Source organism: Pteronotus mesoamericanus, unplaced genomic scaffold (genome assembly GCF_021234165.1).
Source record: "Pteronotus mesoamericanus isolate MK-2021 breed Mesoamerican mustached bat unplaced genomic scaffold, CSHL_Meso_final scaffold_99, whole genome shotgun sequence".
NCBI lineage: Eukaryota > Metazoa > Chordata > Mammalia > Chiroptera > Mormoopidae > Pteronotus > Pteronotus mesoamericanus.
The window spans coordinates 2,807,239-2,824,727 of record NW_026555330.1 but is presented as its reverse complement, the minus strand read 5'-3'; the positions used below and the strand labels follow the sequence as shown (position 1 = coordinate 2,824,727).

General features: G+C 50.6%; 1 protein-coding gene across 1 annotated transcript in view; it reads left to right on the top strand.

Annotated features, from left to right (window-relative positions):
* The first annotated feature begins 3,153 nt into the window (after window positions 1–3,153).
* PTGFRN (prostaglandin F2 receptor inhibitor) overlaps window positions 3,154–17,489 on the top strand; it is a 72,226-nt gene continuing 57,890 nt past the window's right edge. The window contains exon 1 of the mRNA XM_054564704.1: window positions 3,154–3,312. Coding sequence (XP_054420679.1) covers window positions 3,264–3,312 — 49 coding nt within the window. The 5' untranslated portion in view covers window positions 3,154–3,263. The remainder of the gene's footprint in view (window positions 3,313–17,489) is intronic.

Sequence of the window (17,489 nt, the reverse complement as noted above, 5' to 3'; positions counted from 1 at the left end):
CCTGTGAGGAGTGTGAGGGTGAGGACCCTTACGAGCTTCTCTGTGGCAATGCCTACAGACACACACATGCAATCGAGAGACGATGCTGGCTGGCTACCGTGACCAGAGCCTCTGAGAGTCACTGTGACGTGGCTAAGGAAACCCGTGGCGGGTCTGGCCTCCTTGGGGATGGGTGTGTGTCAGAACTGCTGGCGAATGAGTCTTCCTGCCCCAGGCAAGCCCGCAGACTGGCAAACCAAGGACGATTGATTGGGACAAAAGCCTTACCTGTAAAGGAGGTTACTCTCTCTGGCATATAAATATCTTTCATAATAAAAGCATCATCAGACTACAGAGCCATGAATGAACAAAGTGTGCTGGGCCGCTGCAGGGGCTGTTTCTTCCGTTAGAAATGCATCTTATCCTTTGGCAGTCAGCGCTATCCACAGGGTGTGTAGTTATGACCAACTGTCTGGAATCATTAATTTATGTTCGCTTTCTGCTACAAAAATGGCTGTCTTGGGCTGCTGCTCATGACGCAGGTGACTGCCCACCACCAACAGGCTATCCACTTTAGTCCTCACTCTACTTACCCTGCCTCAACAGACTCATTCATTCTTTCTGTTTCAACTGTTACCCACTGTTATTTCCATGATTGTAAGAATGCGCCATTAATTTAATAGTACCTAAGGGTGGGAAGGGGAGCGGAGAATCACTATCATATCAAATATACAGCATCTATTGTCAGCTCATCCCTACACCTCACAGCTAAAGACCTACTGATCCTTCAGGATTCACTTTACAGCCCTCCCCTTTTCACATCCTTTCCCAGGACTGGCCACGCCCCTGTTTCACAACTGCACCTCGCACACGTGCCGCACCGGTATAGTCATGATGCACAGACTGCAAGCACCTCAAGAGCAGATATCGTCTTATTTGTCTCCGTATTCCCAGGGTCTGGTCCGGTCTCTGCCATTAATTCACTCTATAAATACTGATTGAAGACCTACCATGTGCCAGGCACACTCCCAGACTTGCACTTGTCCGTTAAACAGAAGGGTTTTTTTTTTTTTTTAGCAAACATCAACTCTATGGTGACACGGGAGATACAAAATGAGAATGTGACTATCTCTTTGGCCCTTTCATTATTAGGCAGAGATGGGAGCAGGATGTACGTTGTGCTGCCTTAGTCAGCTCAGGCTGCTCCCCAAAGACTGAGTGGCTTAGGACACAAACACTTTGTCCTCACAGTTCTGGAGGCCGGGAAGTCCAGGGTCAAGGTGCCAGCAGACTCTTCCAAGTGAGGGCCTTCTTCCTTGCTGTGTCCTTACATGGCAGAGGATTCGTCACCCCTCTATGTCTCTTCTTATAATGGCACCAATCCCAGTCCCAAAAGGCTCCATTTCAGGACCGAATTGCCCCCTCCCCCACCACTACCACTGAGGTCTCTTCTCCAAATACCACTGGGGATCAGGGCTTCAGTCTATGAATTTAGGGGAGAGGTACACATATTCATTTCATAGCATGTACTGAAATAAATGTGATTAAGTGCCCAAATGTGTGGTTCACACATGAAGTGCTGGGGGTGGTTAAGAAAAGGAAAGATCTGAGCTTCTGGCGGGTCCAGGCCTTACTCTTCGCTGGAGCTCCAGCATCTCCCGTGGAAGAACGTTAGCCATAAATTTAAGGTCAATTGAATTAAACTGAAGAACTTCCCAAAGAAATTCTAAACGATTGTATGGGACAGGAAGTGGGAAACAATGGCAGGGTGAGCGAAGAAAGGTTTGGTGGCAAGAATGAATTAAAATTTTTTTATTATGTTAGAATATAGAAAACACAGAATTTTGAGTGCACAGTGTGGTGGTGTTAAGTACATTCACATTGTTGGGCCAGCGGGGATGAATTTTTAGGGATCCCTTTCACACACGCATCTTACACACCTGGCTGATCACACAGTTGTTCGTGGAAATAATGGTGCATCAGCCTAGGAGCAGCGGTCTCCTCCTCAGCGTGGGCAGTTCCCCCACCAACGTCTGAGACTTGTTTTGCATCTGTAATAAGAGGCTGCCCTGTGGAAGGGCAGGGCCTCGAGGGCTGCTCCCTGGGTGTTCGAATCCCCTTGTGAAGTTTTAAACAATGGGCACTAATCCCCCCCTCAAACCGAGGCTTTTGTATTCAAATCAACAGCACAAAACCCTATTGTGGGGAAAAAAGAATCTTTATTGGCAACCAGTCGTGTCTACTTAAAAGCACCAAATGTAAAGTCTCAGGAGGGCATTCTCTGTGCAGTTCTGTAGCTATTAATACACTTGGTGTCTTTTTGTTTTGTTTTGTTTTTTGATGAGTGTGTTTGTGGAATGTATTCTAATCAGTGCCACAGGCACCCCGGTGGGGGATGGGGGGATGTGCCAGGGAAGGCCAGGCCCACCCAGTTGCAGGGCAGGCAGTGGAGCCTGTGATATCTGGGTTCTGGCCTTGCCACTTCGGGGGATCCCTGGGCAAGTCACCTTAACATTTAAGGCCTCAGAACTATGAAGAGGTTGGAATCCACAGCTTTTGAAGTCCTTCCACCTCCGCCCTAACTGAATAATATTTAGCAAGGGCCTATCTGCTCATTGGTTGGGTGCTTAGCTTGGGGCCAGCGGGGGAACGTGCGGGCACTTAGCTGAAGGAACAGTGGACAAGCGTGGGTGACTCCACAGTGGTGGAACGCAGGGTGTCCCGGAAAGGAGCTAAAGTGATGGGATTTCCAGACGAGTCCTTCCACGGCCAACTTTTAAAGGTCGGAGGAAACTTTGCCTTGGGGCGGGGGCCCGAGAGGAGTGCTGGGTGGGCTCCACCACCTCCTCCCCTTTAAGCGGGCGGCCCCGGGCTCCCTCCGTTACCTGGAGCGGGGAGGGGCTTGGGAAAGTTTGTGTTTGTTGCTGGCAAAGCGCCCGATGGGAGGCGCGGGCGGGCGGGCAGGCGCTGCGGTTCTTCCCTTTTGCTTTCGGGAAGCGGCCGGGGCTGCACGCTCGGCGCGGCGGGGCGGCTCTGGTGCCCGGCTCCCGGTGCCCGGCGGGCCGGAGGAGGGCGGGAAGGAGGTAGGCGGGGGGCGGGAGCGAGGGGCGCGCGTACGCCTAGCGCTGGGATTGCTCGGCTGGCGGGGAGAGCGGAGCAGGCGCGAGGCCCAGGCGGAGGAGCGCTGACTCTGGAGCAGCCGGAGCTGGAGGAGGAGGAGGAAGCGAGGAGGAGAGGCGGCGGGGAAGGAGGAGGAGGCGGAGAGTCGCTCCCGCCCGGCGAGCATGGGGCGCCTGGCGCCCAGGCCGCTGCTGCTGGCGCTGCTGTCGCTGGGTGAGTGCGCGCGGGGCTCGGCGGGGCGCGGGGGACCGGCGGGCCCCGAGGGCGCTCGGCGGGGCGCGGCTGTGGCGCGCGGCCTGGGGCGCCGAGGGGACCGGGGCCGCTCCCGGGAGATCGGCCGGGTACGCGGGCGGCGCAGCCGGGCGGAGAGCGGCCGCCGGGCCACCGGGAGCCAGGCGCGAATCCGGCCGGCCGCACGCGGGGCGTCAGTCCCCGCTCCGCTAGGCCGAGCCTCGCCCCCCACACGTGCGGGGGGAGTGGCCCGTGACCGGTTGCCCCGAGCCGTCCCTACCTGTTGGCCGCCAGGAGCTCGGCTCACCTTGAACTGCCGGCTCGGAAGGTGCCTGCGGTCCCTGGCCGGTGTCCTCAGCTTGGCGGCGGTAATAGGCGCCTTTGATCTGCCCAGCCGTCGCACACGCCAACCCAGGCTGAGTTGCCTTTCTAGGGACGCGGGAGAATCAACCAACTTCGTTCTACGAAGGTCTTTGGGTGGCCCAGAGCGCTGCAATAGAAATCGGTGTGCGAGCCCTTCTGTCCTGTTCACGGTGGCTAGAGCTTCTGCCTCAGGCTTTTCCTTTATTTCTTCTTGAAGGTGCCTCCCTCCATATTTACACACAAAGACCTAGGAGCCTTGGCTTCTCCAACTTTTCCTACCTGTTACTTTTCCTTCATTTACTCTCCCATGCCTTCCACCCTCCCCAAACCTTGGTGCCTCTTGATAATTTGACCCAGCACCCTCCCCCAACCCAAGGAATCTCTGGTGGGATTTTTCCTCCCCTTTTTCCTTTTATTCCATGCGCACAGACACCATCTTCACATATACATATGGTTGTCTTAAATGGCTATAGTAACATAACCATGTGGTTATCAGCCACAGAAAAACATCTGTTTATTAAGTGCCTACCACGGTACCCAGGCCTGACCCTTAAACGCTGCGATATTCTTGGATCCTTTTGGTCTGTGTCGACTAGAACGCAATAAATCCTCCCACCCCACCGTGGGTTTCCTTCCAAGCCCCTGGAGAAGACAGAATCTTCTACAGAATCTTCTGTAGCGCGCATGGTGTGTGGTGCCTGTCCCAGCCAGGCCCCAGCTGCACCAGAGTAAATGACTACTCTGCACTTACGGTCAGAGGGTCCCAGTGGAGGCCTTCCGTGGCCACTCCCGGCCTGCCGGCACCAGGGCTAGCTCGCCCCGCCCCCCATGACTCCTGCTGCTGCTGGGCGAGCCTTTCTAGCTGCTACTGTGTTTTCTTCCTTCACCCCTGAGGGGTTTTTTTTGGAACTCATCCCCCGCCCCCCCCCCCCCCCCCCACCCAGGAGACCTGATCCAGCCACATAGCTTTAGCTGCAACCATGTGCAGGAAGCTTCCAGATCTTTCACTTAGTTCTGTAGCATTTCTTCCATGGTCTGGGATCCTAGTGTGTTTATTCTTTCCTGTTCCTCTGGGACCTGTGTGAGATCCTGTGCGTTACAAACTGCTGGTGCACACTGCTGATGGCCAGTGTTTGCACAGATTGTGCCTGCGCAGCTCTGGAGTCGCTGTTCGCTTTCTGTGAGAATGACTCCCCCTAGAGTTGTGCAGGGCACAACCGGTGTACCAGTTAAGGTGCTGGGGTCAGAGTGAAGTTTGAAGAAAAAAAAAAATGTCCTTGAGTAACTCTGATGAGGCAGAAAAAGGGAGAGGGGAGGGGCCAAAGTGAAGCTGCCGAAAGCAAAAACAGAGGGTCCGAAAGCAAAAACAGAGGGTCCGAAAGCAAAAACAGAGGGGCGGACAGCACAGCTTGGGGAGGGCTTGGTTGTATACCAGGGGCTCCCGCCCTGACTGGGCATCTCCTGTTGACTACACAGAGGGAATGTCTGTGGTGTCTCCAGCCAATGCCTTTCCTCCTAACAGTTTCTTGGACTTGAGCATGGGTGACTCTGCCCGCCCCCCCCAAGAGAACCTCACTCGGTGTGGCTTCAGCCTGACCCCTGGGATGCCCTCCCTGTTGTACCACTCTAGCGCTGTCCTGATTCCTGACACTTAATATGTTGATAAGCAAGATCATCTTTCCTCTTGTATTGCAACTTGGGTATAATCTTGCTGTCACTTTCTTTGACCTCCACGTTCACACTGTCCCTCAGTTCTGGGGCTTTTTCCAGAGTGCAGACTCCAGCTTCTTCCTGTTTCTATAGCTAGTCTTCTAGCCCAGGTTCTGATTCTTCTTCACACAGCTTGGTTGACTTTTTCCTCCAGCTCCTGTTCTAGGGTTATTATTTTCCTAAAGGGTGAGTGTGGGGGAGGGAGTATCTATTGCATGTTGGTTCTTCATGATTTTCTTACAAGCACGTTTCCCTTGTGTCCTCTCCGCTCCAGGCTTCTCTTTGATTCAGACTTCATTCTAAGTAATAACCGGTTTGCTCTCCCTTTACCTAGAAGATTTGTGAACCTTCTGGCTTTATCATTTCCCTGGCCTTGGAATGCCCCTCCTGCTTCTCCATTCTTGTCCATGTTCTCCCCAAAACTCACTTCCTCTACAAAACTTCCCAGACTAAGTCTATCAGCATCACATCAGAATCCACTCAGCTTCGCAGAGCAAGTTTTCACTCCTCATGCCTGTGTCTGACTTATTTTGTTTAGCCATTCGATACGGCATTTCTCGAATGTCCATTCGAGTCCGTGAGAGTGTGCAGACAAATGCCTCCCTGAATGGTTGGTGGAGGTGGGTGACAGGTAATACAACAGCTAACTACAGGACAGAATGAAAGACCTATATGGAAGCCGGCTGCTGGTAGGAAGCAAGGAAAAGTGTGATTCGTTTTGACTTGGGATTGGGGTAGATTTTGCTGAAGAGGCAGTGTTTGGGCTGAGCCTTGAGGGACAATAAGAATTTTGAAAGGAGGGATGGAAGAGCATTCCAGGCTCTGAGGAAAAGCATCAGGTGTGGATGAGTGAAGGTAAATGGCGTGAAAGGCCCGTGTGACTGGAGGTGGGAGGAGGGGTGTAGTGGGAGAGCAAGCCTGAAAGGAGGGTGTGGGGTGGGTTCTGAAGGCTTCTTGTGCTGCACTGAGGAGTCTGGACCGTGAGGGGTGGGTTTGTAGGCCTTGTGGGTGCTGCCAGGCAGCCCTTGCTCCTCCCATCCGCACACTGATGTAGCTCGCTGTATGTCATTGTCTGTTCCTGGCCCAAATCCCCACTGTGATTATAACATCTGGGCCAGGGACCATGCTGGTCTTGTTCACTGTAGTATCCTTATTACTAATAGGGTGCCTGGCATACAGTCGGTATTCAATAAATATTGGCTCTGAATACATGTATACATCCTTTTATCTGTGGGTAATGGGTAGCCACTGAAAGTTTGCACAACAACGCAATCTGTTTGAGGGGGGCAGGCCCTCACTAGCATGAAGCATGGAGAGTGGAAGGTATGGAGATTAAGCAATTTTTAATTCACCTTGGCTGGTGTGGCTCAGTGGACTGAGTGCGGGCCTATGAACTGAAAGACTGGCGGTTCGATTCCCAGTCAGGGCACATGCCTGGGTTGTGGGCCAGGTCCTCAGTAGGGGCATGCGGGAGGCAACCAATTGATGTTTCTCTCACACAGTAATGTTTATCTCCCTCTCTTTCTTCCTCCGTTCTCCTCTCTCTAAAAGTAAATAAATACAATTTTTTTTTAAAAAGATAGTTTTAATATGTCTTTTAAAAAAAGTTGCAAATCCACTGACATATTTTTTTTTTTAATCCTCACCTGAGGACATGCTTATTGATTTTAGAGAGAAGAGAAGGAAGGGAGAGAGAGAGAGAAACATTGAAGTGAGAGAGAAACATTGATCTGTTGCCTTTTGCATGAGCCCCAACCAGGGATCAAACCTACAAGCTACGTATGTGCCCTGACCAGGAATTGTACCCGTGACCTTTCAGTTTACGGAACACTGCTCCAGTGGGCTGAGCCACACCAGCCAGGGCTGAAGTAGTTTTTACATGACAAAAGCATTACATCCATATTTTAAAATTCATGTAACATAGAAGAGCATTATATTAATTAGGCAAGCCAAACTGCTCTAACAAATAGACCTAAAGCACAGTGGTTCAGACAATGGAGTGCCTTTCCTGGTGCTCCAAGGGGGTGTTTCAAATGAAAAGTTTGGGTGGGACCCCCTGCCTCACACAGCTGTTCTGACTCCCACGCCGGTGGCAGTTCCGTTGTTTTCAACCGTGGTTTCTGAGGTCACTTCTGTTGTCCCTGTTGCCTTTCCAGCCCCATCAGGGGTGAGAGGGCATGGAGGAACGTGCATGGAGGCTTCACTGCCAAGCTTGGGAGTGGCACATACCATTTCCACACACTTTCCATTCCACAGGACTCGGTCCATGCCACGCTAGCTGCAAGGGAAGCTGAGAAATGCAGAGTGGCCCCGTAGGAGGAAGGTACCGTTATTTTCTCCATATTACAGGTGAGGAAACTGACGCCCGGAAAAGTTAAGGAGTGTGTCCGGTGTCGTCCCAGAACTCTATACTGCCTCTGCTAAGGCAAAGTTGGCTTACGGTCGCCGTAACCCGATGCTGGGTATTTCTTGAGGTTAGTGTAGGTGAAAAAGCAAAAGTGGTTTGAAAGCAAAAGTGTGGTTAAAAATAAGAGGGTCTGGGGTAAGTGCAGTTCAGGCACGATTCCTGCAGCCCCTTGGCAGGTCACCACACCACCTCTGAGAACAGGGACTGAAATGGAGCTCCCTCCAGAGAGCACTGAAGCAGGAAGCCTGGCAGGAGGAACCCCCATGAATTCATCCAGCCTAACGGCCTTTGGAGTGCTATGGCCTTCAGAGATTCCTTGGCACTCATTTTAGCCTTGTTAACAGAATTGCTGTATCTGCCAGGCTGATTAATGCCTGCCCTGGCTATAATTATTCTTATTAGCCTGCTGAATAGGAACTCCTAGTTGTCAGTGCTCATTCCTTACAAGGCAGTTGGGCTGGTCGGCATTTATATGGCTATTTTGTTTTAGTGACGAGTGCGGAGCGATTTTTAGCCCGGGAGATTGAACGTGCATTTTCACTTGGATGCTGTGTCTGGCAGTTAAATAAGGTGTGTGCTTGTCTGTCAGTGCGTGACTGCCTCTCACTTTATCAAATAAAGTTGGGGGAAGCTCTCAGGGCAGTTCCCAGCTCTTCAGTTTAATGGCACTGGTTTCTTAAAGGCAGGATAGCAAGGCCGTTGGACTCTCTGCTTTGGGAAAATAACTTGAACTGGCAAAAATTCTTCATAATTTATCTTCTGGAAAAGGCCAAGTGCTGCAGTTGGCACAGCCGGTGGCTTTTTAGATCTTGGAAGATTTCCCCCCCGCTGTAGTTTTTGCGAAGCAACAGAGTCAGACCCGGTAGTTACTGCCGCCCTGGACCAGCGGTGCAGGTTCCAGGAGACTAGAGATAATGGCACTGTGTGCACGTTTGTGCTCTTCGAATGCTGATTTTGCCACAATACTCTCTAAGTGTTTGCGTGAGATTATGGAGTCGCTAAGCAGCATGATTCAAGTTTAAGTAGGATGTGCTGGGACCTTAATTGCGTCCTGCCTCGCACCTTTATAGGCAGCTGGAATGCGAAAGCATTTATATCACTCGGTGTTTCGGAGGAATGGAGAAACACTCTTTGGCAAGTGTTGCTCAGTCTGGGATGAATCTGGCTCAGAACCGTGCTTAAGGGTTCAGGGCGCTTTTCAGAATGGGCGCTACCTTTGAGTCCTGATAAAATGCAGGCAGTGTGCAGACAGATGGGTTAACCTCAGATCCTAACAGTGACACCAAGCCAAGAACATCTGGATGATGGCTCCTCCTTTTTTTATTTAGAGCTGGGCTGGTCCAGAACTTCCCAGCTTTTGCACCATGGTAAGGGATCCATGTGGGTTTCAGGCGGGTTTTATTTGTGTCATGCCAGCTATGCTCTCAGCCCTCCGCCCCCAGAGCCGACGGGTCAGAGTCACCCCTAACCCAGAGGCTGTGTTTCCCCTGAGAGCCATTCAGATAGGATCGCTTCCTGTGTGTGTCGTGATTTGACAGGTTGGCAGTTAGCTCTTTTGCCTGGCGAACCATAGCCCTTTAGCCCCAACCTGGCCTTGAGATGAGCAGGTTGAGAAGCTAGTGACATGTTGAGTGGCTTGTTAATTCATTCAGCAAATGCTGAGAGAGCCTTCTAACCCAGGCCAGGCATTGTTCTGAGGGCTGGGGATTCTGCTGTGAACAGAGCTGACTTAGGTCTGCCCTCTCAGGGTGGAGCAAGATTCACCAGGCCTGTGGTTGGTGTTGCCAGGAAGTGCAGCCACCTGGACAATTGAGGTGAGGGTCAAGGGCAAGTTCTTGGGAATGCCTGTTGGGGGACAGGAAGTGGAAGGAAGGGTTGCCAGAAGGAATGGTCAGATGATGGCAGAAGAATAGGAATGTTCCATCAGAAGCCAAGCAGAGACGGGTGTGAGTAGACTCGTTAAAGAGAGATTGGTCAAACGCTGCTGGAAAACCACAGAGGTAAAGACAAAGAGTAGCCTTGGATTTGACAACCCTGAAAGGGCGGGGGGAGTGAGAGGTGGGGGGGGTGCTGTCTTGGACTCACAGCCTTTGTGGCCCTAAGAGTGGCCACAGAATCCCCCGACATGCCAGTTAGAGGCTGTTTATAAGTTCCCTTTTGTTCCCTGCACAAATCGAACATGCCCCTACGTTCCCAGTGATGTCTACTTCCATGCTGATCGGTGGAATTAACCTGCTCTCTGAGAGCTGCTTTCAGGCCTGCAGCTGTTAATTGGAATTTCTAGCAAGGGACTTGGTGGCATTTTAATAGCACATGTTTTTCCCATCTTCATCAGCTAAGAAGATTTTGATAGTTTGTATTACAAATAAACCATTACATGTTATGTACCTAAACTGTTTCTGCTCTTGAAAATCACTTAAGCAGAGAAGAACAGAGCTCAGGCTCTGGAATCAGCCCTCTCTTTGAGCCCTGCCTTCTAACAGGGGGCAGGATTCTTCACCTCTCTGAACCTCAGTTCCTACATCTGTAAAATGGGACGAGTACCTCTCTTGCAGGTTTGTAATGAAGATTAAAAAATAATACTGCATCCCGGCCTGGTAGCTCAGTTGGTTAGAGCATCTTCCCGACAGGCCAAGGTCGCGGGCTCAATCCCCGATGTGGACACATACAAGAATCACCCAATGAATGCGTAAATAAATGGAACAAATCGATGTCTCTCTCTCTCCCTCGCCCCCTCTCTAAAATCAATTAAAAAATTATATAGCCAGAAAAATGCAAACGTTAAACTTTATGTTTGTAAGCTCCTAGAACATTGTGACTCAAAGCAGGGCTAAGGACCAGCAGTAGTGAACCTCGGGGCCCAGTCCAAACCGGTAACCCAGAATCGGCACTGTCAGCAGATCCCCAGGGGATTCGCATGCACCCTAGAGTTTGAGATGCTCTGGTCTGGAAGAGGGCTTGACACACAGGGACCTGCTGGCCTGGGCTTCCTGGGTGAATGCTGAGGCAAAGGCCACAGCCAGAGGCAGGACGAGGGGCGCGCAGGGTGGGCTCCACGGGAATGTGGCAGACGCTCAATTAGCCATCAGGATGGGTCAGCACAGGTCTGCCGTGGAAGCAGTCAGCCTGGCTTCCTGAGTTTATCCCGTTGGCAGCCTGGCATCACAAGGTGTGATCTCTCTGTGCGCCATGAGGGTGGGAGAGGAAGGACGCAGGAATCGGCCAAGAGCCGCATCGCAGGGACGCTTGGCCAGGGAGTCCAGGTGGGGCAGGCCGATGAGTGAGGCTGGAAGGGCCGGTAAGTGGCAGGAGGTTTGAGGGACTAGAGGATGCGATGAAGGAGAAAAAGCAGATTCAGAGGCACGAGGGAGCAGGTGGGCCTGGAAGGTAGGAGGTGGGGACCGAAAGAAGTAACTGCATCCAGGGTCTTGGAAGTGGACATCTGAGGGCTAGCCGCCAAAATAAACATTTACCCAGTTTGCACCTCTCATGTAACTTTGACCAGTTTACCTCTAATATTCCGCTGAATTGGGTCTGAATGGATTAGGAGAGAGTGGTGTGATTTTTTTAGAAGCAATAGTCCCAGGAATTGTGGGGAGAAGGTGTGACTAAGAAGAGCTGGGGTTTGGGGACAGGTGTGCTGAGGAGGAGCCGACCTGAGGATTGTTCCCTAAGAAACTCCTTCCTGCCTTTTACATAGCACTTACATCACATCATGCACTGCACTTCTCGTATATTTACTCTTTTAGTAGGTTTCATAACCCTTTTAGGAGGTACTATTGCCCCCATTTGATAGATGTGCAAACTGAGTCACAGAGAGGTGAAGGGACCTGCCCAAGGTCACACAGTCAGTGGCAGAGCTGTGGGGATTTAAACCCAGATGGCGGGGCCCAGCGTCTGGGCTCATAACCACAGTACCCTGGTCCACTTCTGTGTTAGTCTAGCTATTCAGAGTCGAACATGTGTTTGAAAACATAGAAAGGAATTGATACAATTAGCCAAAATGTGAGAACATTTGTTTCCTTGTCTTCTAAAACATGAGACTTGGATTCTAGCCCTGGAACTTCCACTCGCTAGTTTTGCGACCTTGGACAAGTTGCTGAATACCTCTTAGCCTCTGTAACCAGGCTGGACTGGCTGATCCCGAAGGCCCCCCTTCCACCTCCGGAACTCTTTGAGTCCACGCTGATCCCTGCTGTTGGCCATATGGGCCACTTGGTCCAGCCCTGGCTCCCCGCCCATCTTCCCGGCCTTCCTCCTGTCTGCAGCCTGTGCTGCTTATCTCTCACCTGCCTGGCACCTCTCCACAAAGGGGCGGCGGGGGCCTCACAGGGCTCTGGGAATTGTTTGTCATTCTGTCACTGTATCAGCAACTGCTTCCTCCTTCCAGCCCATTCCGTGTGCTGTGAAACTGGCATCTATCTTTCCCCAGGGTTCTCTAGGTTATGGGGGTGTCACTTTCAGACGGACTTCTGGGAAAGGCCACAGAAACGACAGAACCAATTAAGATGCTTCTACGAGACAGACAATTTCTTATTCCTGATTTTTGTGGCAAGTTTTGTGGAGCCTATCAGCCATGAGTAAGCTGGGGCTGAGTAATCAAGGCTCGGCCCTGTGGAACGGGACTTGTGTTTTCTTCCGCACGGAGCCCTCAAGACCAGGGAAGAGCCGGGCAGACCCTTTGCCCCACTAGGCTCTCCTTTTCCTAATAACCACCCCCCACCCTCACTGACCCCTATCACAGCGAGGAGACACAGACAGCTTCAGATGCATCCAAATATCTCCTAAAGATAGGAGAGTTGAAATTCAGACACCTCCCATCAGTAGTCCTAACTGGCTAAGAAATATGCTCCTAGTGTTTGGGGACTTTCTTCCTCTTAATTCTCTTTGTCTAAATACAGAAGGTTCAAAAGGATGTTGGGGGCAATGCTGACAGAAAGGAACCAATGGAGAAAACCACCATATTGCTAGGAACCTGGGTTTATGACCTCAGTCTTCTTTGTACTCTGGCTCCTTCGAGGGGCGGCCACTCTGCTGACCAGTCTTGGATGTGGATATTTTCCAGGCTTGTTGGGAACTGTCTAGCAGGGAGCTCGCGGCTATGTTTGAAGTGGCTTGCTGTCTTTTGCTCTTTGGGAGGCCAAGAGGCCACCGGCGCTTCCTTACTGCACTGCCCCTCTCGGCTGTCCTAAGGACCGAATATGAGCTAAATTGGTGTCTGTCCAACATGCTGCTTTGCTTACGCTGCAGAGATGAGTTAAAAAACAAAACAAAACAGCTTTTGGCATCGCTATTCATTTTTCCATTTTCTGAAGCCTGGCACGTCCAATGTTTTCTTATTTATTAGAAGGCATCGTAGTCCATCATCTTTGACTGAGAAATCCATACAGTAAGTTTCAAGTGAAGACCGTAGTGCCTTGCTCAGAGCCTGGCACATGGTGGGCGCTGAGTCATGTGGGTCAAAGTCACAAATTGATGTCCAACTGTTACCCTATGCTGCAGCACAAGACATTCCTACTTTTCCTTGTGGTCTAATTTTTTAATTTTTATTTATTTTCTTCTGAAAAAATTTTATTGATCTCTAGAAAGAGAGAGAGAGAGAGAAATTTGTTGTTCTACTTATACATTCGTTGCCGGTTCCTGAATGTGCCCTGTTTGGGGATCGGACTGCAACTTCGGCATATGGGGACAATACTCTAACCAACTGAGCTACCCAACCAGGGCTTATGGTTTTATTTTTTAGAACTTGAGCGTCATTTAGAGAGTATTTACCATGTTCTGATACTGTGGGAGACTGCAAAGGAATTAGGAAATGGGGTCCGACGTGGAAGCTGAACCAGTTATACTGAACGGCAGAATGGATCGCTGGTGCTTTTTAAGCATCTGAGCGGATGAATTTTTAGATAGCTGTGCATATGGGACTGTCAGAATTGTGTGGATAAACCGGAGGCCTGGAGCTGTTATTCTGGAAAGACTTCCTGGAGCAGGTGGCACTGGAAGGCAGTTTGAGCCGGGAGCAGGGAAAGCATTTCAGGTATGAAAATGACCGGTACATTTTCTCAGAGGTTGGAGCAGATCCGTGTGCGTGGGTTGGTGTCCCATTTGGGGATTAGCTGACTCGAGCTGGCGCAGTCAGACCTCAGGGGCTGCGGATATTAAACCCTGAGGAGGGAGGCTGGCGGGGAGGAAGAATGTGAGCAAAGTCACCCTGAAAGGTGCTGTGAGTGCCCACAGAGCAGCTGAGAGCCCACACGCGTGAGGCTGGTGAGGCCCCACAGGGACTGACAGGAAGCTCGCCTGCTAAATTAAGGTGATACGTCAGGCCATAATCCTATTTTTGGTTGTTTCTTACAAGGAAAATGGCTCCTACAACAATTACTGATGGTCCCCTTAGGTAGTTTATGAGAGCATTTCTTCTAAGGACTATCACCTGTTAAGAGGCACGGATAAGTTTTAGAGTAAGAATGGGGAATTTTAGATGGTTTCCTATGGAAACGAGCTTTATGCAATTATGCAGTCTATTCATCAGAGTCCCACTTTAATAACAATTTATCCCACAAACAAGTTTCAACTGAAGCAACAGGATGAGTCCCAGAAAGCTTTGTGACAACACAAAAGTGTTGGCTCGTAAGTGACTGGGGAAGGTACCTCTGTTCCCGCACCTCGCTGTGTCATAAGCTACCCAGCTGCCCCTCGGGGACCCACAGCCTAAACAGAGCTAATGCGCAGCCAGACATGAGCCTCAGGAACCGGCGGCCACGCAGCAAGCTTGCTCTTCTGTCCAGGGTTGTTGCCACAGGAAGGCCCTTGGACCTCAGAACAAAGAGGTGTTAAGACCGAGCACATGGTCACCGCTTGATGACGCCTCTTGAAGCTTTCCTAAGGACCCCTCACTCTGCAGCCTGAGAAGCGATCGGGGAAACTGTGCCCGGGTTGCTCCTCTTTTGTTTTCATATTGTCTTGGAATGATTTCCATTTGGAATTCACATCAAGCCCCACTTCCTGGGAGAGTGGGGGGCACATTTTGGTCTGGGCGCTACTGTCTGTAGCCCAGCCTGTGCCAGTTTCTTTGTCCTGGCTGTCATTGAGCCACATGTCTTCAGAGCACAGCCATCAACTTATAATGATCTGATTGTTAGGGTGAGTCCTGGTGTTTCTCGTCCCAGAGGGGAAGCCCCATGAAAGCAGGACCATGTCTATTTTTATCTCTATGCTTAGGAATTTAAGTCTTTGAATGACCAAAGTAATTTGTTTTTTAGAAAACACTGTATATATATATCTCATATATACATATACACAATATATATGATACATGATGTATATGAAATCCACATATAAAATCTGTGGTCCTTAAGTCATAAAGGGGGCAGAGGTTAATGATGTACCCTTACTATCTTTGGTATGTGTGCTTGCTATCTTTTTTTAGTATTTCTGAAAGGATTGCTTGTGACTTCATTGCTAACGCAGAGATTTGTGAGGTAGGTAGGAGAAAACGGAGTCTGCCATGAAAAAAGGGATGAGACGGTCTCCATTCTTTCCCGGCTTCTTCCTTGGCAGCTTGTGTGGAAGATAAACGACTCGTGGCTTCTCTTCATTGTCTCTCCTCTCCCTCCACCCCTTCCTCCCTTTGTGGAAGTGACACAACTGCTCCCATCCTGACTGGCATCTGCGCCCTTCCTGGGCCTCACTCAGTTGTCCACAGGATGGAGAAGCGGACTTGTCCGGCTGCAGTGCGTGCCTCCGAGGCCTTGTGGCTGGGTTCGTCCAGACCACAGCCCTCCTGCTTGTCCTCGCCGCTCTGGCCACACCGAGGGGCGGGGCAGTGGAGCTCAGCAGGCACATGTTCCTCTTCCTGTCCTCACCGTTGTAGCACTGGCACCTCTGGCCATGTCGAGGAGCTGCGGCCAGCATCCGTGCCTCTCCTTACTGTCCGCCTATTTCTTGACCACTGTTTGTTTTCTGCACTGTGCCACACATTATTCCAGAGCTCTGTGCCCACAAGGACAGTCCCTCAACTCCTAAAGATGCCAGTCCAGATGTGGAGGCGTGATATATACACAGGAAGAGAGGTGGCATTGCAGACGTGTCCAAGGATTGTTAGAAAAATGCTGGACGTTCAGAGAACAGGAAGAACGTTCTGGGCTAGTTTAGACTGAGGTGCATTTGCTGAAAACGTAGGATGACTGACTTAATCCTCTATACCTGTTTGTATTACGACCTGTCTCTCCTCTCTGCCTGTATGTCCATTTGGAGGCTTTGGTGGCATGTCTGGATTGGGAACCGTTTGTAAGGACGGACCCAAAGTACCCAGGTCACTGGCTTCTCTAGCCCCAAGGAAGAGTGATAATAAAACTCACGGGGCAAAACTTTGGGTTTGGGATATTGAGTTTGTATCACTTCCTGAGCACTGAGAATGGGTCTCTAGACTGATAGGGCTCTTCTCACCATATGCTCTTCATTTCCTTTGATGAACTTTGCAGAGCTTTTTTGAAAATTCATTGATGAGGGGCCATTTCTGATATAAACAAGATTAACTACTCCTGTTATAACCCACCGAGATGGTGATCCAAAGATTAATTTGGCTCTGAAATTCCAGTTTACAGACACTCATGCAGTCCTGACACCACCAGATGTGTTGCTGGGTTGGGAGTGTGGTGATGAGCAGGGAGCCCTCGGTGCCTTCAAGGGCCTCGCAGTCCAGCGAGGGCGGCAGGCAGGCTTGGGGGGTCGTGGCAGCCAGGCCCCGCTGACCCTCAGCAGGCGCACAGTGACCTGCACCTGGGGCTGGCGACAGAGCCTGGCCGAGGATCAGGAAAGGCTTCTGCACGGTGGATCCATGTGGACTCATTAAGCCTTTTTTTGCTTTTTTTTTTGAATTCTCACCCAAGGATATATTTATTGATCTTGGGGCAGGGAGAGAAACAGCGATGTGAGAGAGAAGTATCAATTGGTTGCCTCTCGTAAGTGCTTTGATTGGGGATCAAACCCACAACCTAGGTCTGTGCCCTGACTGGGGATCGAACCCACAACCTTTTGGTGCACGGGATGACACTCCAACCAGCTGAGCCACCCGGCCAGGTCATGAGGACATTAGGTCTTCACGATCAGTAGGTTTTTGTCTGTCAGAGATGGGGTGGAATATTTGTTTCAGGCAAGGGAAGAGTTTAGGCAAAGGAACACACCTTCTTATAAGAGTGTGCTGCTCTTGCATAAAGAAAACTCTTTTTTTCCCTTGTGATTGGAGTGGGGGATTGATTTGTAGGGTCTTCCGAGGGAAAGGGGTTGAGACTGGAGAGAAAGGCATGATTGTGAAGAGCCTCGAATGTCACCTGAAGGAATCTAAGTCTGATGGTCTAGGTGGACTTGTCTCTTTTTCCTGGTTCGGGCTTCCCTAGAATGCTCCAGGTCCCTCCTGTCCTGCCTTTACTTGTTTTTAAAGATTCTCATTGTTAGGGGACTCATCTCCTCCCAGCTTTTCTACGAAGCTGCCGCACTGTTCCATTCTCCTTGACTCTGATGCTTGGCTGGGAGTTGGCTCATCAACTTACCTGATAAGGTGGTTCTGCACACAGTAGGTGTGCAATAAAGAACTACTGAATGCAGGAATGAAATCTCAGGTTGATGGAGTTCAAGTGTTTTTCTGTTCAAGCCAAACCACCACATTGCACTCCTTGGCCAG